Source organism: Typopeltis vanoorti, chromosome 20 (genome assembly GCF_054136105.1).
Source record: "Typopeltis vanoorti isolate ZY-2024b chromosome 20, IOZ_Tvanoo_1.0, whole genome shotgun sequence".
In the NCBI taxonomy this organism is placed as follows: Eukaryota; Metazoa; Arthropoda; class Arachnida; order Uropygi; family Thelyphonidae; genus Typopeltis; species Typopeltis vanoorti.
Window position 1 is genome coordinate 79,363,362 of NC_143568.1, and position 25,139 is coordinate 79,388,500.

The following is a 25,139-nucleotide window of genomic DNA, read 5'->3' on the forward strand; positions in this document are numbered from 1 at the left end:
AATACCTAAATACACCACTGGATATATATATATATATATATATATATATATATATATATACACATACACGTTGGTGCAGTCTATGTGATTGTTTCAATAATGAATACTAACTAATATTTAAGGAATTGACAGCGTATACTGGAAATATAGATTAAATAAACTTTAATATACACTTTCCGATATTTCGGCGAACGTTACGTTGCCATCTTCTTGGGAACTTACTAAAAAGACACGTGCACACAAGTACTAATACAACAAATGAGACTGAGGCTAGGACGCTAGCGTTTTCCTAAAGTCCTGATGGTGCCCCCTGGCGGGCTATATTGGTAGTTCTTGGCCTTTGGGCTGAAGTTCTTTTGATAAAAGTTTCCCAAATTTGGGGCAGTTTCATGCATCCAAATTTGTTGAGGTTTGGCATGTTCCTAAGGGCCGAGGCTGATTCCATGAATAGTCTTTCATACTTGAACTTGCTGCGGTGTATTACTGTGGCTTTCTTCCATCTTATTCTGTGGCGAGTATCCAGAGCGTGGTCTGCAAGCCCAGAGTGGCTGTACTGGTGAAATCGGATGTAATCCTTGTGTTCTGAGATTCTGATATTTGCTGTCCTGCCTGTTTGGCCAAAGTAGGACAGTTTACAGCTGCAAGGGACCTGGTATACACCAGGTAGGTCTAGGGGAAGTGGTTGGTCTTTGGTGGAGCGGATAAGGGATGCCAGTTTTCTATGTGGTCTGTAACAAGTGGTCAAGTCATGTTTTTTTAAGATTTTATTGATTTTTTCTGAGGTGCCTCTGATGTAGGGAATAGTGATGGATTTAGAGTAATCTTTTTTGTGAAGGGAAGGGGGTGGTGGGTTGTGGATAACTGGGTTAAGTATTTTTTGGATTTTTTGGAGGGGGTAGCCGTTGGCTGAGAAAGTGTCACAGATGTGATTTAGTTCAGTGGTTAGGGCTTGATTATTAGAACAGATTATTTTTGCCCTGTTGAATAATGTTTTAATAACTCCATATTGTTGTGAGGGGGGGGTGGTGGGATTGTTGGTGAATGTATCTGCCTGTATGGGTGGGTTTTCTATAAACTGAGAAAACCAAGGTTCCATCAGGTTGGCGGGTGACTAGTGTGTCTAGGAAGGGGAGGTTATTGTTTTCCTCTTTTTCCAGGGTGAATTTGATTCTAGGGTGTTGGTTGTTCAAGTGTGTTTACCAGGTCCCTTGCAGCTGTAAACTGTCCTACTTTGGCCAAACAGGCAGGACAGCAAATATCAGAATCTCAGAACACAAGGATTACATCCGATTTCACCAGTACAGCCACTCTGGGCTTGCAGACCACGCTCTGGATACTCGCCACAGAATAAGATGGAAGAAAGCCACAGTAATACACCGCAGCAAGTTCAAGTATGAAAGACTATTCATGGAATCAGCCTCGGCCCTTAGGAACATGCCAAACCTCAACAAATTTGGATGCATGAAACTGCCCCAAATTTGGGAAACTTTTATCAAAAGAACTTCAGCCCAAAGGCCAAGAACTACCAATATAGCCCGCCAGGGGGCACCATCAGGACTTTAGGAAAACGCTAGCGTCCTAGCCTCAGTCTCATTTGTTGTATTAGTACTTGTGTGCACGTGTCTTTTTAGTAAGTTCCCAAGAAGATGGCAACGTAACGTTCGCCGAAATATCGGAAAGTGTATATTAAAGTTTATTTAATCTATATTTCCAGTATACGCTGACAATTCCTTAAATATTAGTTATTATGTCTAACCAGCGTATAAGCCTCTCAACAAGAATAATAATGAATACTGTATTTTTTACCAATGGAAGATAGGCCATAAGATGGTATTTTCTATCTTAAGGTAATTGCCATCATAAGACAACAATTAATATGTGGTCATTCCGTTGTTCTGTCAAGAGTGATCACATAATTTTTTTAAACCTTTCTATTAGTTTTGTCCAAAGGGGGTTTAACAAGTATGCTACTGATTTTGGATCATTTGTCCTGATGTTCTGGAAGATAAGAATTTTGTTCGAGGTTGTGAATGTAGAATAAAAAAGAAAATTAATTCTTTTCAAAAAAAAAAAAAAAGTAATCTTTGAAAACTAATCTTCTCAAATACATTTTACAATAATGAAATTGTATCAAACACAAGATAATAATAATAAACAGGAAACTAATAACATTTACATGTCATTTCCTTAAAAGTCATAGAAATGTCAGTTTATTTACTTATTTCAAATAGTGCTATTTTTTGAGTAAACATAAATTAAAGAAATAATATACCAAGAAATTATATACTTGATTTAATCCTTTATCCAAGTGTAAGCAAACAAGTTTATGGGACTGGGGCAACTCGTATAAAGAAGCTAATGACTTCACATCGCTTGCCTTAGTATCCCATAATGCAAAGCACATATCCTTACAGGTATGTATAATGCTATGTATTATTGGGAAGGATCACTACCCCAGACCAGTTTCAAGAGGTTCTCATCGGTGAGAACCAGACCCAGAAGTGATACTAAGGTTGAAGTAATGGCTACTCGTATATGAAAATATGACCTCTGCATGACTTCAACCTTGGTATCACCTCTGGATCTGACTCCCACTGATGAGACCTCAATGAAAGTTGAAAGGCTAGTGAAAGCCGGTTTGGGTAGTGACCCTTCCCATAATGCATAGTATTATACATGTCCAAGTGCTTTGCATTATGGGATACTAAGGCAAGTGATGTGAAGTCATTAACTTCTTTATACGAGTTGCCGCAGTCCTGAAAATAGTTCAGGTGCAAAAAAGAATTAAAGCAGTATAGTATATAATTTCTTAATATGTTATTCACTTAATTTATAGTATAACAAAGTGGAAAAACTTCCGACGACAACTATCTCTAATTTGAGTAAACATCCAAGTTTATACATGTGTAATAGTCTATGAACTTGAACATTCAGACCAAATAATATTAAGTTTGTTACATTCTGAATGATAATTGTTTTTATGATAAATGCTAATTTTAAAATTTTCACTATGTATATATCATACATGGCTTCTAAAAGAAAAGTAAATTTAATGAAGACTTACAAAAGGAATTGTTTTATTAAGAAAATAAAACCTGACAGTGAACAGAAAGTGATGTACAATATTTTTAGAACAAAATCTTTTATATCTCATATTGATTGATCTGAGATCGACTGCCATTTTGTCTTGGATTATCTTTCTAAAATTTTGTCCCTGCTGTCTTTCTAAAAATGTGGTCACCTCAAAGGAGAGGTGTTTTTGCAAAATTCATATTGGCAGTTACTAATTAAGCTGATTGATACCTTTCTCCATTGAGGTACTTAGTATGTAACGCACATCAATTAAATAATCAGTGTATTGATTATTTTATTGATACAAAAAAAAAAAAAGCTATTTCAAGCTTTTTGTATCATTAAGGTTACCTATGTCTGCCATTTTTCAAATGTAATAATATGCACTGACATACTGATACACATTGTATTAATATGTCATTATTACAGTATGACATGTTCAACAGCTGTATGGTACACTTTTTAAAAAGCACTCTGCATGCTTGTCTAAACTGAAACATCAGCTATTTTTTTGAGAAAATGAAGATGGGCATCATTATTACATGAACCAATATGTGGTAAAGAAACAGAGGCTGCAGAAGAATTAGAGAAGTACCGTATTGACATATTTGATGTTACTGAAACTAAGAAGACTAAAACATGTGAGATTCTTATAAATAATAAGTAGAAGTGATTTTAGGAAACAGAAAAAAGAGAGCTTAGTATTCAAACTAAGCATAAGATAAAATTTGAGTAGATGTCAATTTCAAATAGGACACTGTGGGCAAATATACGTGTCCAAAACGAAGGACAAATATTATTACTTGAAGATTACAGCCACAAATCAGCTTGTGGCAATTTATGTAACTGATGATTTTGAATAGAAAGCAGGTACACATTCCAATTTTAAATTGTGTGCAAAAGGATCACATAGTGCTCAACAGGATAAAAGGCAAAAGGCTGCACCAATCAAATTGTATTTGAAGGAAGCTCTTTTCGTGAAGGCATGAAGTTGCAAACTTGGATTTCTTGCAATGTCTTGAAGACATCATCTATATGATTTCACACAGGGAAGAATTATTGGAAAGCTTGAAGAAGGCTGTAGAATTACTGATATTGCCAGAGAGTTTGGAATGTCACATAGCGTTGTATCCAGGCTCTGGGCAGTGTTTCAAACCAAACCAATAGAATGTGTTCCAGACATTTGCTAAGAGGTTGGCATTGCTATGCCAAGGAGCATAAAGACAGATTTTTGGTACACCATTGCTGGTCAGCTCCATGGATATCTCAATAAACTGTAGCAAGATGTCTGTGACAAGTAGGCCTATGACTCCCGAAGGCCTGTAGTTGGCATCCCTTTATCCATAGCTCATCATAGAGCACGTTTTCAGTGGTGTTATATCCATAAAAATTGGACAAGACATCAGTGGGCTAATGTACTCTTTACGGATGAGTCATTTTAGTCTTTCCTCCAATTCCAGTTGAACTTGATCTGGCATGGAAGTAATATTGCTTATCATCATGAGAATGTTCTTGAAAGGGATAGATATGGCGGTGCTGGGATCATGGTGTGGGAAGGCATTATGTTTAATGGATGCACGAAGCTACAAGTGCTGGAAAAAGGGAATATGACTGGTGAATGATATTGCAACGAAGTTCTTCAATGTCATGTTTGATTATTCCTTGGTGCTGTAGACAAAGAATTCATCTTTGGATGATAATTCGACACCACATCATACGTAAGCAGTGGAGATACTTCTGGAGCCCAAGGATATTAATCAAATTGAGTGGCCAGCACATTCCCCAGATATCAGTCCCACAGAACATGTTTGGGACATAACAGAAAGATGCGTTGCTCCTCAAAATTCCCCTCCAGAAAACAAACTAGGTCTTATTCTTACTCTGAAGGAGATGTGGGCCAGTTTGCCTCAAGAACATCTGAATCACTGGTGCTAAATATGGTACGACATTGCAAGAGCTGCATCGCAGTTCGGGGTGGACATATTCCATACTGAAATGTCTCTCCACATAGTTTTCTGTAAGTGCGATCCATTAATTCCTTAACTACATTCCTAGGAAATTTGTAACTTTTGCCAAAAATGTGTTGCAATTTAATTTGTGTGAAATTTCTAACACATTTTTTGTAATATAATTCATCAGTATGCTGGCAATAAATTTATATCCACATTTGGCTGTAGTCATGAAAATTTTTTCATATACAGGTAAAAATGTGTAGTCTGTAGCTTTTGGACATAAGTATATTTAGGAATGTGGAAATTGAATGATGAGACTTAATTTTGCCTCTAATCCTCATAGGACAGTCTAGCATGGCAGAAGTATAGGACTGTTTTGAGTCATTAGAGAGAGCTGCTGATGAGAAGATTAAAAAAAAACACAAAATAAACTGCTGTATTTATTCAAATATAACTTGCCTTCGTGTATAATTCGCACCCCTGATTTTACTTTATGAAAAAAGAAATTGAAAAGTTTCCCATATACCTCCCACACGAAAGTTTAAACACGTTCACGTAGGGGCAACAGTAACTTGGTTCCTGTGGTAAACAACACGCCCTCTCCAATAGCCACTATACTGCAGACACAAGAGAAACACGTAGTTTTATTGTATCACTGGTAAGTTACTGGTAAATTTTGCTTGAAATAATGGGAAAGAAGATGATGCTATTTGGGTAGATGACTGACGATGCACACAAGGAAATTGCTCTTGAGGCCAGAAGTAGCGATAGCAAATAGGAGATTCTTGGTAAGCCATACCCAGTTTCATTTTTTTCCTGAAAACGTTAGTTTCCAAAAATCCCTGCATATATCTCGCATCATGACTTTTTAGCTTTAATTTTGGGAAAAGTGCGTGTTATATTATTCAAGTAAATATGGTAGTTTCTTGTTGATGTTTAGGATATCTACAGGCATGCCATGGTCATATGACATGTTAGATTCCAGTAACCCTTGCATAGCAAATCACTGCCATTTCTCCCCCCCCCCTTTTTTTTTTTTGTTTTCCCTTCACATGTATGTAATAGGTTAAAATTTTTAAGCAGTCATATAGGTATATAAATCATGTAAATAAAGCATTTATGTCAGATACACAAATGAAAAATTTAGAATAAACTTTGCAGACAAAAAAAAAGTTATTCTGAATAACTTGGCTTAAGGAAAAATGCCAACCATCGATCTATACCATTATTTCATTTCAATAATAAAATTTTCACATTTACAGATAACGTATCAACTGGCATAGAACTTTTCACTAAATGATTTTATCTTTGTTTCTTAACATTTGTAACAACAGTATTGTGAGGTAAGTTTAGTCTATGGCCTATCTCTGCGTTTAATCATGAAATTTAATCATTATAATCATCAGTTTCCTGATATGTACTCCCAATGGGTATTCAGGTTACTATGACAGCAGTACATGATTAAGTTTACATTATTATTAATCTCCTATCAACAATTTTCCTCCAAATCAATCTATTATTTATGAGCACTCCAATATTGTCATATCTAACATTTTGTGCCTCTAAGGTGCTTCTGACTGAATCAATCCACCTAGACCTTTGGTTCTCTTTCCTGCCATCTTGACATCAAATACCTGTTTTGCTAACCTTTCTTCACCTATCATTATAATCTTAGTATTTAATGTAATAGATTTACACTTCTTTTCACTAGAAGTAACAGCATTTTTGCTTTTAATTTTATCTGGCATTATTAACAATAAAATAATAGTTATAAACACAGTATATAATTCACAGTGAAACACAGAGCAAGAGAGAGAGAGAGAGAGAGAGAGAGAGATGGGGTGAGTAGCACTGTATTGTAAACAAACATTTACGAAACTCTTTACAATATAAACAAACTGATGAAAACCATACATCAGTTGATTCACTGGAGCATCGCATTGCTAAAATTGTCATGAGTAATTGGAGTATTGTATAAATGGGCATTAGTCATAATTGAAAAGCATCATATGCATAGATGGTTGTAAAGTAGGGTATTACTGTATATATGTTAAGATGCCCCACATTTTTGAAGAACAAAATAGTTTTATTTTTCATTTTAACATGTATTTTATAACAGAATGGGAGCTTCTTTTACAAATTGGAGTAAATGGGGATGGATGGGAATCTGGTGATATGGATAGCACAGTAGCTTATGGTCGAATCTCAAAAGTAGTATATTGAGTAGAATTCAGGAGATGGCAGGTGAGTAATGGTGTACAATAATAGAGGATTGTACTTGGACCACTGTTGTGTAATTTGTACATCAATAATAAAGGAACTTATTTGAAGGGGAAATATTAAGTTGTTTGCTGATGATGCAAAATTGTTTGGTATAATACTTAAGGCAATGTAGGGAGTTTGCAGGAAGATTTAAATAAGCCGACAAAATGGGCAAAAGATAATGGGTACCATCTTAATGTGGAAAGGTGAGAGTTGTGTTTTGGGATGTAAAGATTACAAGCTTTGTATTACATTGACAGAACTGTAGTTTAGGACATTCATGAAGCTAGAGAGATTCTCTAGCTTTGAACTCAGATTAAATGCCTGTCCTAAGTTGTCTATACAAGCTGGCAGAACTGTCTTGCATCTACCTAGCAGTATGGAAGCAAACCTACATTGTCTATTCACCTACAAAAAAAGGGGAAGACATAAATGTCAGCCATCATATTATTGTTCTATGCCTCATTTCATTCCTTTCAAAAGCAATGGAGAAGGCAATCAATAGGCAGCTGTTCTCTGCTACCTGACATAGGTTAGTTAATTAGTAATCACCGCTGTTCTCTGCTACCTGACATAGGTTAGTTAATTAGTAATCACCAGTATAGATTGCTCTACTTGTTCATTTCTTATCCAAAATCACCCACCTTTGAATTCATTGTATAAGGGCTTGGAGAAACTCTTGTGCTTTCTGTTGACATTTCTAGGGTTTTAATTGGATGTTGCATAGAGGCCAGCTTACCCAGCTGTGGTCTGTTCTCTTTTCTTTAATTGCATTGCCAGCTTCCTCTCTGGTAGACCACTGCATGTCATGGCATAAGGTTTTCTGTCTTTGGATTTCTCTCTAAATGCTGAGATACTCCAGGGTTCTTCTGTTGACCATATCCTTTAATCTAGATCTTCTTTCACAAACTCTAAATCCTGGCCATAGTGCTGACTGCAGGATGTTTCATTCTTCTTCTTCACTTGATAAACAATGCTGTGGATTAATGAAGATAATTCAGTGAACTACAATGCTATCAAACGCACTCCTGTCTTATTTCGGTTTAGAAATATCTTGTTTCACTCTCCCTTATTTCAGATAACATTCAGATCTGTAGTCATGGTTGGATTTCTCTTATGTTAATTTACACATCTAGGCCTTTACAAATACCTAATTTTACATCAAAATATCATCTGTTCATCTTTCTATTTTAAGTGCTGACTTATAACTTGAGTATAGCCTATATGTTGTTCTGAATAATATCCTGTTTACACCACATAATTGTAGTGTTTTGAACAATTTTTTCTCTTAGTATGTTATCATGTTCTTTTTTTCCATATCTTCAAAAACTTAAATACAGATTCTTGTTGTATTTGTGTAATTTTTCAATTTTTTGCCTTAAAAAAATCTTGTCCTCATAATCTCCAGTCCAAAGCAGGCTGTTCTTCTTCAGGTTTCTTTTACAGAATTTTTCTTAACCTCTTCTCAAGTATACTTATATAAATTTTGTAATCCACCTAACAACAAATCTAGTGTGTAATCAGTGTTAAAAAAAAAAAAAAAAAAGTGGAAATGTTGACAAATTTGTATTTGGATGCTGCTTTTCTGAAATAGATAGTTCACTAGAAAAGGACCAGTTTCTTCTACTTTGTTCTGCCAAATGCTTAGCTTTATTCTCTTCAGCAATATAAAGTGACTTCAGTGTAAGATTTAGAGACACTGTAGCTGCTGTTACTTCAGCAATATTGGAGTATATGCACAGTAAGAGCAGAATTAAATGTGTGTGTGTGTGTGTACATGCAACATTCAACATCTAATAATCTCCTCACAACACATGTACACAAAAATCCCTTTACATGTCAGTTACGATATTTGTCACTGCTGTAACTTAATATTTTTTCCAATAAATTCCAATAAATATGTGCATTTGGAATATTAGCATTTGTGTGTGTGTAGGAACAAAAGCATTACACTCAGTCATCCCCTCCTGTTATTTTTCATCTATTCAATCTAGTCTTAAATGATATGTAGTGTTTATTTACCATAATTTATATGTGTAATTTCCACTGGAGTTCTTCAGCAAGATTCTCTGGCACCATATCTTTTTATTGTTACCCTACATTATGTATTTAGACTAACAGGAAATGGGTATGGAATAACTCTCAAAGATTCAGCAGGACAAACCCATTTTTACATAAATTATCTAAGTGGTTTTGGACAGTCTGTTTTGCAGATAATGTTGTACTGATTCACTCTTACATTCAGACTGTCCAAAACCACTTAGATAATTTATGTAAAAATGCAGCACTGATTGGATTGACAGTGAGCAGCAAATAAAACTAAAGTCCTAAAGAACAGCCTAGAAGGAAATATTAGGATAAATGACAACATTCTTGAAGTAAATGATTTTCAGTCTCTTGGTTCCTATAAATGTAGCTGGAAATCAATCTCATTATCACAAATACCAAAATTCATTTGTACAAAACCACCAGTCAAGCCATATTTACATATGGTGCTCAGAAATGGACCATCAATGTTCAGTGAGTAGAAAATATAATCAATAGCTTTGGACAACATGCCTTTGAACAATACTAGGATATGCATGGCAGGATCACATTCCTAATACAGTCATACATGAAGAAAGCCAGCAAAGACCCCTAATCGAAACAATTCAGAAAAAGTCAACTTGAGATAGTTGGGACACCACCTTAGACATCAGTCTTCACCTACGTTCATTGTTCTTGCTCTCTACAGGCCAACTAATAAATACAGAGGAAGAGGATGACCAAGAAAACAGTTTTGGTAATACATAAGCAAATTTCTTTTTGAAGATGAGGCTCATATACCATCTGACATTTACCACTTGGCACAAAACAGATCAACTTGACTCACTTTCCTCCACCAGACTATAATATCTCCATAAGTTTTTATGCTATATGACTATTTCTGTATATATTTCCTTGGACAGAATAAGGAAAACTGAACATAAAATGGAGAGAGCCATGCTAAACATCAGACTGCAAGACAAAATAAGGAATGAAGATATAAAAGAAACAAAAAGAGAGAAACAAATGGGAGAGGTCTGTAACCATAAATGGTTATAAAAACGGTTTAGTAGAAGAAGTATTCCCTAAATGATCTGCAATGATTTTTTTTCTTTTTTTGACTCCATGGAGATCTTGTGGTAGTAATAATAAATGAAGATGTGCTGATGATATATGTTATTGAAAATTGCGATTTAGGATCTTCCAGTTAGAACTAAAGTCATTGTGGATTCAAGTTCCATAGAGACATCACTTGTAATAGTAAGTAATATTAGTAGCTTGTAATAGAAAGAGTTCATGCAGGTAATCACTAAAGTACTTTTAATTCTAGACTTTTTATCACAGAGGAATTCACTTATAGTTAATAACTTATAGTTAATCAATTTTGATTAACTATAAATTCACTTTAGTTAATAGATTATTTACAAGCATCACAACAATTCAATACATATGGCAATCACATTGTATATGCTGTGTAAGTTTGATTTAAGGGTTCAAACTCATGTTGTATTAAGACAGTACTGGTATGAAGTATTACCTTGAGAATGCTGTATTAAATATCATTCAGACTTATTCTTGACTTTTCTTTCGATAACCTTAGCTTTTGTGCCATGTACTTTACTTTGTAAGTCACAGTTCCTCACTACATATTTCCCTGTTTCTTTTCTTGCTGTCCTGTCTTCCATCCTCATGTCTTTCGCACCATTTTTCTAATGTTATAGAGGGTTCTTATATATCTTAAGATTTGCATGACATAGCACGTCTCACCACAAGTTATGATTTGCAAGTTTGTTAGAATTTCAGTCATAGGGGTGTTTTTTCCTTATGACTGAATTCTAACACAACTTAAACAGAGAGAGGGAGAGAGATACTTAGTCTTCTGTTGCATTCATGCATCAAAAAAGAAGAAAAGAGGAGGATACAACATCTTTGTTGTATCTTCCTCTTACATTAAAGGAACCTAACGGAAGCCAATGTTTTGAAGGATCTCTCTCTCTCTGTGTATGTATGTGTGTATGTTTGTATATTGCTTTTTACGTTCTTTATCTTCTTGACTGTGTTTTTCATTCTTTTAAATTACTCTATTTTATTGTGTGTGTGTGTGTGTTTTACTCCCACACACACGAGGCAGCAGGGCCTATAACAAATAAATGCTGTGTGTGTGTTGGATTGGGGATGGCTGTACCATCTCTCTAAATATGATAAACTTAGTTAAATTAGCTGATCTCACTGGTGCAATTTTTTCATTAATATTGTCATATTATTTTGCCAGAACCAAGTTCATTAGCAGTGTGGTACAGTCAGTCCTGGCCAAAGCACACAGCTGTTCTAAGTGGAATTAGAATAACACTGTGCTTTGGTCAGGAAATTTAGAACAGCAATTAAACAGCAATTAGCACTCTCCTTGAGTTTGCTATGGTGAGTGTTGACTGTTGAATCTTTCTTGCGTTTGCTTTATTATGAAAACACAACACAACATCAAATCCCAGTCTTAGATCTTTATAACATAATTTTTCTTCTGTCAACTTTGTAAATATTATAGTGGCAATTTACAGTCTGGCAACAAAAGTTATACAGAATGTAATAAACATGAAAGTTTCTTTTATAATATAAAGAATGCATTTACTCACATCAAATACTTGAAACTGCTTATTTGTTCAGCTTTAGCACTTGGGATGATAACCAGAAAGTGCTGTTGCATGCTTTTGGGACATATTCTGTGTTGAGATGCTGAAGATTTACCAAGAAGTTAATTACAATGCTGTTTATTAAAAACAAGGAACCATGTACATTAATTCAGCTGGTGACATTGGTAGCTCTTTAATAATAATCAGAGTGATCTCATCTGTCATCTCTATTATATCCATTAGCTGATTGTAGTCCAAAAAAATGGAAATTTTGTTTGCTGTCAAATATACTAAAGTTTTATGTGCATAACAATGTGCATTAATATATATTTTAGATCCTCCAGATGTTGCCACCTATTGAAAGTAATTCATCTCACAAGCCTTATTTTCCAGTACAAGAACACCAAAGAATGGACTGTAATATGCAATCTTCTTCTAGTACTTGTGACATAAGTGCAGAGAATTACCAAAGGCTTTGTCTATCATCATTTTTAGAAAACAAGCCCATTTCTTATTTTGACCCATATCTGTTATCAGAGAAAGTACTATTGAAATATGCTAAAGTTTTTGATATTGTGACAAAGGAAAGTGACCATTCATGCTGCATTACCAAAGCGTAAGTATTTTATTGTTATTATTTTCATTTTAACCACATGTATTTAAACATAATAAGCATGATATAAAAATGCATGAGTTGAGCAGGAGGGATATCATCAGAAGAGACTGAATAGAGAAAACTTGCATTATAAGAGGGAAAGTTTTTCTTTACAAGAAATAATATTCATAATTGGCAATGCATTAAGTTCTTCAAGGTAGCCAGTTTCTGGTCATTCACCGTATGTCTTGTGTAAATTTCTTTCTCTCATTGAGCTTCTCCAGAATGAAAGTATTTCAGCTCTTTCTTTTATCGCCTACCCAGTTTTTTCCATAACCTTACGCACTCCATCTACTTCATTTGACAAACCATGCATTGCACAAACATCCTGATCTTTTACAACTATTACGTAAAACGCTGATTTCCATACAGTTCGCCAGTGGTTGGTTACATTCAGCACTACTAAAATGCTCACAAAAAGGATTTTTTCTTTTATTTTTAATAACATGCAAATCACCAGACATGATTAACTCTCCCTCTTCTTGGACTGCCATTTACCTTTAGTCTCTGTTGGTGTAAACACGTTACAACAATAGCTTGCTCAGCACCTCTTAAAAACAAGGCATTCTTTTTCCATTCAAGATTCTACTTTTCACTTATCCATCTTCTTCTACAGCTCCTTTCTATGCATTGCTTGATATAGGCACCCATAAGTTTCTAGTTGTCTCTGTTTCTCCGTCAGCTAATGTCCCCACTTTATGTCAAATCTTTGAAGATCATACCTCCATCTTGTTATATGATGACCTTTTTTTTTTCTCTTGGTGGTATCCACTCAGTGCTTAAATTTTGTTCATCTTTAATCTGTTAATATGGTAACATGTCTGGTCCATCTCCATGCTTTGTTTTACAGTACTTCACAATATCTTTCACTCCAGTATCTTTCTAGTGTGATTATTTCTGATACTGTTTCTTTTTGTTATTTGGAACATTTTTTCTTTCCAAGCTTTTTGAGTAGTGAAAAAAACCTTGGAGATAATTTTTTTTTTTTTTTTTTGGTCATTTCCATGTTTCATGTCCATAAGTAAACTGAAATAATGCATACATTAAGCAACTTTCTCTTCAAATGTATAGGTAGGTGATCTCTTAACACATCATCTCTATGCAGCAGAAGTGCTTTATTTCCTAGTGTGATTCTTCTATTTGTTTCTTTATCTTGTTTTTCCTTAAAGCTAACTGATTGTCTAAGGTAAATATACTCATCCACAACTTCAGTTTGATCTGATTTTATTTTTATCAGTTTTGTTTTTGGTTATGTTAAATTTTAAACCACTTTTCTTGCTTTCTCTGAGGTAAATAAACTTGTCCACAAATTCAGTTTGATCTGAATTTTTCATCAGTATTGCTTTGGTTATGTTAGTTTTTAAATCTTTTTTCCTGCTTTCTATGCCAAGGTCATTTAGCATTTCTTGAGCCACTTCTTTATTTTATGCTAACAGAACAATATCATTCTGCAAAGCACAAATGATTTAGATTTCTTCCATTGGAGTTGATTCCATAGTTTTTCTTGAGATATTCCTAAAGATTTCTGTTGCTGCAGAAAATAATTTGGGTGCTATTTGGATCACTTTGCCTCACTTCTCTTGTTGCCAAATTCCTTTCCTTGATGTTCTAACTTTATACTGACTGTTCCCTTTGATATATAGTTTCTAATAGTTGGATATATTTTTATAACAAAAGGGATGCCTTTTGTTTCAAGCTGTTTTATTAATGTTTTATTAATTTAAAAAAAGGCTTTCTCAAATCTACAAACACTAAATATGCAGAAAGTTGATAATCATTTATTTATTTATTTTCTATCACTTGGGTAATAGTGTGAATATGGTCTGTTTTTGTTATTTGGAATATTCTTCTCTCCAAAGATTTTTGCACTATTCACAATCTGTTTTCTAGTTTTTGTGGTCATTGCCCATGTTTAATGTGCATAAGTAAACTGGAATAATGCACATATAAAGTAACTTACTCTTTAAACTTATAAATCTAACTCACTGGGAATCATTGTTATTTTTTTTGTAAAATTAGAACACTGGCAAAGAAATGAGAATATGAGGAAAGAACTTGTGTTGTTATCATTCAGGACTGTGTTAGCAGAGCTAATTTCAGGTAGTTTGGTCACTTAAACAGAAGGGGAGAGGAAAGGTTAGCAAAAAAAAAAAATTTTTTTTTTGTCAGAATAGCAGATAGAAGACACAGTGGAAGGCCAAGGTCTAGGTGGATCAATACAATAAGATGTGCCTTGGCAGACAGAAATATAAGATCTGATAATAATGCAGTCTTGACAGATAGATTAATTTGGAAGAAAATTGATAGGAAGCTAGTAATGATCTAACTTTTTCATGTAATATTATTGTAATATTCTGTACATCCCTAAAGATAATATCAGGAATATGATAATGAACTTTTTTTTTTTTTTTTACTCTGGAAAAAAATGTTGAATCTACATATCAGAATTTTAGAAATTCGAAAATTCTGCAGAAATTAAAAAAAAAAATTAAAGTAGTTCTGGAATTGTCAGATTCAAGAGCTGTTTATTAAAAAATATATATCATCATCATCATGCGTATCAAGGATTTAGGTTTAGCATGGCCTGTTCCGGCCTTAGAAGTCATCGTTGAAATCGTTTAAGAGGACGTCCTGGTTTTCTTTTTCCTAATGGCTTGTACTTCAAGGCTTGTTTTGGTAATCTTTCTGTTTTCATTCTTCGAACGTGTTCCATCCATTTATGTTTATATTTTTTAATTTTTTCTATTACTGGTTCTTGGTTTAATTCTTTCATAATTTCTTCATTTCTTTTGTGATCAAATAGGGTATACTTTGCAGTTTTTCTCATAAACTTCATTTCTGCTGTTGTTAATCTTTGTTTGTCTTTTTGTTTTATTGTCCAGATTTCACTTCCATACATTAAGACTGGTAGAGCTAATGTATCATATACTTTTAGTCTGTTTTTTTTTTTTTGAACTAGGTTTGGTTTAAATATAGAGTTAATTACACCTGTTATTTTTAAATATTTTGCAATGTTTATGTTTATATCTTTTTCATTTTCATATGTGATCGTACATCTTAGGTAGTTAAATGAATTCACCCATTCTAAGATCTTGTTATCTATTACTATTTTAGTTCTTGCTGGATCTTGTCCTTAAAGGCCATAGTTTTTGATTTTTCTGTTGATATTATCATACCATAATCTTTGGATATCTCATTTTGCTAAAATAGATTTCTGTAGTTTATCGTCAGAATTTGTAATTATTATTTGGTCGTCCACAAAGAGGAGAGTGTTTAAGTTTACTGTAGGAGAAAGTTTAATTCCTTGATGTAAATTTTTATTCCATTTTATTATTATTTCATTTAAGTAGATATTAAAAGGAGTTGCTGAGAGGGGACATCTCTGTTGGACCCCTTGGTTTATCTCTCTCGTATATGATAGCTCGTGATTTAATCTTATTTGTATTTGATTATTTTCATATATACTTGTGATAGTTTTTAGGATATTATTTGGTATTTGTCTTTCTTTTAATATGTTAAATAATGTTTCTTTTAATTTTGTCAAATGCTTTTTCAAAGTCAATAAATGCAATATATGTTTCTAAATTGTATTCTCTTCTTTTCTCTATTATTGATTTTAGGCAAAAGGCCAGGTCTATACATGATTGTCCTTTTCTGAATCTATTCTGTACTTCTAAAATAAAGTTTTCGGAATATTTCATTAGTTTGCTATTTAAGATTCTGCTATATATTATGTAACAGGAATTTAGTATACTGATATCTCTATAGTTTTTAGGGTCATCTCTATTACCTTTTTTAAAGATAGGAATCACAATTGCTTTTTTCCATTCTATTGGGGGGATACCAGTTGAATAAATTTTGTTTAAAAATAATAAGAGTCTTTGTTTGAATCTTGTTCCTGCATATTTATATAGTTCTGAACTTAGTTTATCCTCTCCAGGTGATTTTCTGTCTCTTTCTTTCAGGCTGATTTCTAATTCTTTAGTTATTTCCTTTTTATTTTCGTTAATTGTTTGCCAGTTGTCTTTGTTAAAATATTTCTGTCCACAATTCTGTGTAGTAATTTAGAAATTCTTCTAATTTCAATTCAGTGTTTAATTTTATGTTTTCTTTGGTATCTGCATTTAAGTGTTTCGAAATTTTATATACATTGGGTCTTATTTTATATAAATCATGTTCTAAATTAGAAACAAATTTGTTCCATGATTCTATATGTCTTTTTCTGACTTCTTTTAGCTGTGGCTCTTATTCTTTTATATTCTATTTCATCTTCTAATCTTTTACTGCTTAACCATTTGTGATAGGCTTCTTTTTTTCTTTTTGATTATTTCTTTGATTGTATCATCCCAGATCTTCAGTTTTTTTCTTTTATTGAATTTTTTTGTCTTTCCTAAGCTTTCATTTGCTGCTGCATTTAGTATCATTTTTATATTAAGCCATTCTATATACTAAGGAAGTGGTCACTGCTTATTTCATATCCTCTGTGAATGCTAACATCTAGTGAAAATTTTGATGTCTTTTCATTTAATATGAAGTAATCTAATATTGATTTCCATCCTCTTGCTGCCCAAGTATATTTATGTATGTCTTTATGTTTATAGAAGGAATTCATTATTTTTAGGTTATTATAAACTACAAAGTCAATCAATTTTTTACCATTCCTATTTAGAGTATGTTCTCCATGTATTCCTATATTATTATTAATTTTCGTGTTTCCAATTCTCATTTAAGTCTCCTGCTAAAATTACATAATCATTTTTATTTATTTTATTATATATGTTTTGTAGCTGATTATAAAAATCAATATTATCCTGTTCTCTTCCCTCTTCTGGGGCATATAAACCAATTATTGTTAAATAGCCTCTATCTATTTTTATTCTAGCTTCTATTATTCTTTCATTCCATAATTTATAATGTTTTAACTGTTTTGAAAGGGAGTTATGAATCCAAATCCTGACTCCTGCTTGTGCTCTTTGGTCTCTGTTGACTCCACTGTATATCACATTAAAATTTTCAGTTCTCATGGTTCCTTTTAATTTCTTTTTTGTTTCAGTGATTACTGCTATTTTAAAATTTCTTTCATTTAATAATTAGTCTAATTCTATTTCTTTATATGCTGTTCCTCTTACATTCCAATTTGCTATGTGTATTATATTTTGTCATTTCCATTTTTGTTTTACCTTTTCCATTCCAGGGTCATTTCCCATAGATTCAATCCAATTATCTTTTTCTGTCAGCTTAGTAGTAGAATTATGTTCTCCATGTCAGGGGACTAGCCTGACGATGGAATAGTTCAGTGGTAGGGCTGCTACCTTTAGGCTTCTGAACTAGCCTTCTTTCAAATTTAAACCCATAGGAGGAATAGAGTATATTGAAGGAGGCAAAGAGTAGATTATAGAAGAATTATAGTAAGATTTATAGAGAGGGCATAGTTGTAAGGCCAGAAATGAAAAGACTCCATGGCTCTCGAGTACTCTAATAGCATAAGGGTCATAAAATAAGAGTTGGCTGATAAGGCCTTATAGGAAAGATTAAAGTAAGTGGATCTTCCTCAAAGTAGTAGAAGGAGAGGATAGATCCAGCTAGGGGTCCATGGGAGTGTCGCTTCCTTTACAATCAAGATGATTGCCCCTTATGGCCCAGTTAGTCCAGGAGTTCTTATTCAGTATATTCGGACCACCCCACCATATACATGCATGCACGCACGCACACACACGCACTCATCAAAAAAATATATATAATCAAACAATCCCTGGTAGTTTTGCCTAGGAATCAAATATTTTCCTTGGTTTCATTTACTAAAAAATGACATTTTACATCTCTTTTAAATTTAAAAATGACTGTCACATCATGAGGTTTGTTTCAAAATGCAGGTCATGCATAATGTTACACTATTGATAGATTTCACCTTTTTATCATGATTAATTCTTCTTCTGCATCTCATGCTTGTTGACATTACTCATTCATCTAACTCCTACCCGAATAACCCTCCTTACCTTAGGTATACAATTAATATTGCTTCCTCTAGATGGCCCTTAACTATCTCCCATGCACTACTAACATCCTTACCCTGCAGTATTTTATGCCATGGCACAGATTTAAGTTTCTTCCTAAGCTTGTCATAATCACCTGCCTTAATAGTTCCATATTTATCCCTTCTTGACAAAATATTCCTCATGTTGTACAATCTATCAGGACTGCTTGGTCATTTTCACCATGAAGGCAGTGTTGTCACCTTGGTGATGGATAGCTCTTCTGATCCTATGACTGGGTCCAATACACCCACGCCCCCCTAGTTCCCTCCATCACATGCTGCTTCAAGTAATTATCTCATAGTAGATATATAAATTCTATTTCCTTTCTGCTATGTGATCTTTCTTTCTTCCAGTCTATATCTCCATAGTCCCTCATAATAATATTTTGTCTTACTGGCCTTGATCTCACACCAAACTGCTTCAAATGAACAGCCACCCTCCCATGTATCTGCTATTCTTTTTGGCTGCATTCATCTATCCTCCTCCCCCCCCCCACCATCCTATCTTCCCTGAAAATATAAACCCTTTACATTCTTTCCCTGTAACTACGTCATCTTCTGTTAGCCAAACTAATGCCAATGATTTTTGGTGAGGTTGCACTAACTAGTGCCAAAATCTTCTCCCTCTTGTTCCTGATACTTCTGGTATTAGTATATATGAGGGGAGTGGTTTGGAAAGTTCTGATAAACATCTAGAACAAAAATGATATTAAAGCAATTGATATAACCACAAGAAAGAACATATGAGGATATAAGAACATAAGTTACCTTCATAACTCTGCTGCTGGTATGTTCTTGTGTTTATATCAGTTGCTTTAATATCATTTTGTTATAGGTGTTTATCAGAACTTTCTAGACCCCCATGTAGAAATTGCATCATCCCTTTAGGCTCCTGCCCATCTTTACTTCCTGAATTGACTACCCTGTTTAATATTTTTGCTTGAGAGACAAGATTCTGCTCTTGGTCATTCTTACACCTTGCTTCATGGGTGCCTTCACACGAATTCGCCTGCTTCTGCCCTAATTGCTTAGGTTTCCTTGAATTTGCACTTCAGCATGCTCAGTGAACAAAGATCTCCCTCTAGACATCTAACACCAGAACCATTTAGATGCAGTCCATCAGCATTATACAAATCGTTCTTTCCTTCAAATACAGACCATAGATCCACAAATTCTACATCATTCCTTCTGCACAACCTATGTATTGATTCATTTGCTACCAATGCCATTCTCAGTTTTCCGCTATCACATCATGGCAGGAGACTCCCAACCTTCACCTTTTTGCACTTCAGCTTTTCTTCTTCTAACAACTCCTTTACATTCTCCCTCATAGAATACTTCTCATCTCTCAAATCATTTGTACCATTCAAGACAATTAGTTCTTTCACCTTACTGTTTTGCATCTGGATGGCATGACTAATATTATGAATGTTTGCACCAGGAAAACAAGATTTTGTTACACTTTCATCAAGGTACTTCTCTTATTATTGAGTCACCATACATAATTTTCTCCTTAACTTATTTTCTAATTTATTTGCTTGGTCTTTATTATTACTTGGACAACTTGCTTTCTTCTCTTCTCAGCCCTGCTCATCTCTTGCTGCTTCTGCAATTTTTCAACTTCACGCTTTGTAATGTGAAGGATAATATTCAAGTGCACTATTTCTTTATGTCCATTTCATTCTCCTGTATTTCCATGGCTGAACATTTGACATCAGTTCTGACATTTACCATCATACTGTCGATACTGCCCTCTCGTTTAACATTTGCTCCATTTTCGTCACCTAATAGCCACTCACTTTTGAAACATTTAATGCACACCCTCTCTCCAGTTTCAATTTCTTTCCATGTATCATTTAATTTTTGTGACGGATAGATGTTGCACACACTGCACTGCACAAAATCCTGCAAATTCAAATCACCTAACAACATTGTCTTTGCCGCCATTGTTCTATCATGATTGGTGGCATACTGACAATGTCGTATTTAAACAAAAAAAAATACAAGGTTTACTTACAAACTAAATAACTTAATCAATCACACACTCATTTAAAACAAAAACTACAATAAGTTAACGTACTATTATTTACTGAAATAAGAAAAAATTACTTATCCTTCAGGAGCTACTAACACACACAATACACCACCTAATGGCATGTTTTCAAATGTTTACACAACAGTTATTTACATGCAAAAGCAGGCTAAAAATGTATGCTGTATGAAATATAGTGTCACATGGAAAACAAAATAATAAATATCATATTGCCTATGCCGTATGAAGGCTTTATTTCCATCATAGTCTGACCGAAATGAGGACCAAATTAACCATATTAAAATGGGGACCATAATGGGTCAAGAATGAGGCCTTGATTTTGTGTGAATTGAACATTGGATCATCTGTGCAGCTTCTTTGAGTTTTTGAACATTGCCATTGAACTCAATATATATGAGTTTTGTTAGCTACCAGTTTACTTCATTTTTCATTCTGGCTTCTGAGCACTTTTTTTTGTGTGTGTGAATGCTTAAGTGTTCTTTCATACAAATTTCTCGTTTGGTCCATGGACCTGAACAACAAGGACTTGCAGTTCAGGAGTTACATTGCACAGTTTGTGAAGTCATCACATCAGATTATGGTAATGATACGGAGGACCTTTACATGCAGGAATAAAGAGGTTATGGTTCCATTGTATAAGGTCTTGATAAAAGTCTCATGGATTATTGTACACAGATTGGTCACTTGGTTTTCATGGTAATATGGATATATTAGAAATAGGTCCAGAGAATATTCACTAAGGTGGTAGACTGGTCTCTAGAACAATGGTATCCAAACTTTTTTGATGGCGTATCCCCAATTGATTGAGCAAAAATCTATTGTAATAAGTATTATAAAGAGGAAATATGCCTTGTATCATCATATAATAATTAAAAAATCTAGATATTTTTACACATTATTTTTATTATTAACAAACATATTTATGACAATATTTAATGTGAACAATGGCCTTGCATTTCTTGAATTCTGGTTTGATGGTTCATAATTTCTTGAAAGTCTGGTTTGATGGCTTCTGATACTGCGATACGAAGGTCTGGTTCCAAGTTTAATTTATTTTGATATTTGGTTTTAATACCTGTCATTGCAGAAAATGATACCTCACATAAATAAGTAGAACCAAACGGTAGGAGTGCATCATTTGCTGTGTTTACTAAATTGCTATACTCGGACTTCAGTCCCATCCACCATTTGTGAAGAGATTTCTGTTGAAATTTGTTTTTCAAAGTTGTGTTGTATCTAATATCAATTAATTTATTATAATATTAATATTAATTCACTATTTCTAGTGTAAACATAAAAGATCGTAATAAACGTAATAGTCAAATAATTAATGCAACTATGGTGTCATCGGTAGATAGCAGAATAACTAAGCAATTTTCCTTCTCTAGTTGGGCTTGTCAACACTAGGATGCTCTACAAACAATGGCAATGATAAGAAGTAAGAGATTTACTCCCTAGTTTTAAAAAATATGACAGCTTTGCCACGGACGATTATGTGTACAAAGTCGCCCAACGTGCGCTACTCTCAAATTTAAGTTTACAGAATCTTTATAACATCTTTGTCTATATTAGATATATGTTTAATCGATGAAAGAAAGTAATATTCTTTATCTTTAATTAATTATTTAATTTTTTTCCTATCAATATAAAACTTTTTTTGACGTTCCCCCATGTATCGACTTGCATGCCCCACTTTGGAGACCACTGCTCTAGAATATGAAGATAGATTGAGAGAATGCAATTTGCAAAACCATCTGAATATAGGAGGATCAGAGGGATATGATTTAGACAAGTGTTCAGGAGTTGTTACTAGGTTAATGTGGTAGAAATTTTTCATAGAATGAGAAATGGGGAGGGGAGGAACTGGAAACTCTGGTGAATGTGAATATGTTGAATGAATATAAATGTGACAGTTTGCACCTCTCATGAAAAGTCTTGTGACTCCATGGAGGTGTGGCATTAATATAATAATAATTCGTATGAAAATAACTAGGCTTTTTTTTTTTGTAGGATGTCATTAATTTTTTTTTATTATTTTATTATGAGGATCTCTTTCTTAGATCATGTCTTGTTTACTATTTCAAAGTAATGAAAATATTACTTGATAAAGAGCATAGGCACTCCTTAAGGATTTTGGTGGTATAAGGGAAGAGTGATGGTAAGAAATGGCATGCAAGTATCTGTTTTTCTTTTTCTGTAGATTGCAAGCATCAATCTGTTTTAGTTGGACTAAAATGAAATCATCCAAAAAAAATTAACCTGTTTTCTTCAACTTCTAGTGTGAGAATTGTTTGGAGTTTAGGCGCTGTTCAGGTAAAGTCAATTGCTCTTTTGTTCCTGGATGAGGTGAATATCATTAGCATAATGTACCTATTTTCAGTTTTGTATGGTAGCCATCTATGGCTCTACTTTCAAAAGATTACAGATAATCAGCTAAAATTATCATAACTGAAAGATTTTGCTATGATAGAGGAATTTACTAATTATTTTGGAAGTGAGAGGCAAGTATTTGCTTAATGGCATAATACAGGAAGGAAGGAAACTGTTTATATAGAGCATTTATGAACTTTTTTAATGATAATTCCACAAACAACAGATTGGACACTCATAACACATCAGTGCTCTGAATTGGCATACAATTAAATAAATTCAGAAATCGTGATGTAGAGACCAAAGAATACTACCTTGCAAGATGATAATCATACCTGCTTAGCAATGACCTTTAATGACTGGTAATAGAAACAGTGACTTGGCTGCTTAAAAAAAAAGTTATGGGTGGAGAACAGGTTCATTCATGTGTACATGTAGGTTTCAGTGGTTAAGCAGTTCTGTTGGCAGTTTAATAAGGAGTTCATTAAAAATAAACAATTAAAACCTGATAAGTTTTGTGTGTCGTAAGACTTACATCATCAGGGGTAATGATACATAAGTTTTACACAACAAAGCCTATTAACGATTAATTACATCAAATTTTGATAACTTCACAACTGTTAAATAATTGATAACCCAAAATACAAACGATACATTCATTACTGTATGCGTATTGGAACGTTGTTAGCTGTTGCTATCACGTTCTGTGGTATCACGCATGCTATATCCTAGGTCCATGGCAGTTAAATTTTTGATGAAAGGAGACCTACTTGATGTAAAATTAAGCCTTGATTTTCATTGCATTGAATGCCCGACCTGATTTATGCTCTCTTCTTTTTTAGACTTCTTTTACATGTTCAGACATGCAGATCTCTCTCTCTCTCTCTCTCGGCCATTCTGTCTGGCCTACATAACAAATGATGCCTGGTTTTTTCATTAGGTGATGTGGAGTTTTGATGGATGTACGAATCTTGATATTTTTTAAAAAGGTAAAAAAGCCCCTTTTATAGAAAATAAGGGGATAAACATATATATAAAATAAGGGGATATTAAGGTGCCAGAAAACTAGCCATTTGGCTTTTTATCTTACTAAAGCCCCTTTTATGTTGTACTCGAAGATCAGTGCAGCCACTTTATCCGTGACATTTTTGATATAAGGCAGGTGATTGCATTCTTGAAATCTTTTTTAAGTAAGGGAGTTACAGAAGATACATTAAGAATTTTTCTGATCATCATCCAAAACCATTAAATGCAAGGTTCTGTGTCAGGTAGTGCAGTTCTTCATTTCTTTTAATTGGTGTGCTAGATATATCATATGCCCTGTCTTGTAAAGTTTTACAAGACAAGGCGAACAGAGAAAGCCAGGGATCCATCAGGCTGGTGTGTAATCAGAGTGTCTAGGAGACTGTTGTTTTCCTTTTCCAAGGTAAACTGAATTCTGGGATGTTGTTTGTGTTGAGAAATTGTGGAGTGTATCCAGGCCATGTGGCCAAATGGTGTACACATCATCCACATAGCCAAACAGTGGGTTTATGTGGGGCTTTTTCTTCAAAGGTCTCCATAAAGAAGTTGGCCAGGGGAGGAGAGAATGGAGAACCCATGGTTGTCTTCTCTATCTGTTTGTAGAATTTTCCTTGCCAAACTAAATAGCCTGAGTTCATGATGAACTGAAATAGGGCTGAATATCGGGAGTAAATTTGACTTGGGTGGGACATTGGTGAATAAGGAGGAGACATCAAAACTGACCATTATGTCAGTGTGTTGGAGTGAGGGTTTTTCTCTACTAGCTTTAAAGTGGGATGAGTTTTTTATGTGTGAAGGTGTGTTGCCAATATATTGTGTGAGCACTTTGGCTCAGTGTTTGGCTAATTTGTATGTGCGGAAGAATCAGTGCCATTGTTGGATTCTAATTATGTAGAAAATAGAATAAATGTTGTTTGATTCAGAATCCAACATGACTTTCCATCACAAGAACTATATTTATAAATATTATTTGGTGTAAATAACATATATTATAAATTAATATCATATAACTACCTTAATTATGTCAAATATTTAATTGCTTAATCAAAGAAATGTTTTAATGGTA

At 33.9% G+C, this 25,139-nt stretch overlaps 1 protein-coding gene across 7 annotated transcripts in view; it reads left to right on the plus strand.

Annotated features, from left to right (window-relative positions):
• Mt2 (tRNA (cytosine(38)-C(5))-methyltransferase) overlaps positions 1 to 25,139 on the plus strand; it is a 201,009-nt gene that overhangs the window by 112,807 nt on the left and 63,063 nt on the right. For all 7 annotated transcript variants that reach the window (XM_090410013.1, XM_090410019.1, XM_090410018.1 and 4 more), the window contains one exon: positions 12,274 to 12,554. In XM_090410013.1, coding sequence (XP_090266139.1) covers positions 12,274 to 12,554 — 281 coding nt within the window. The remainder of the gene's footprint in view (positions 1 to 12,273; positions 12,555 to 25,139) is intronic.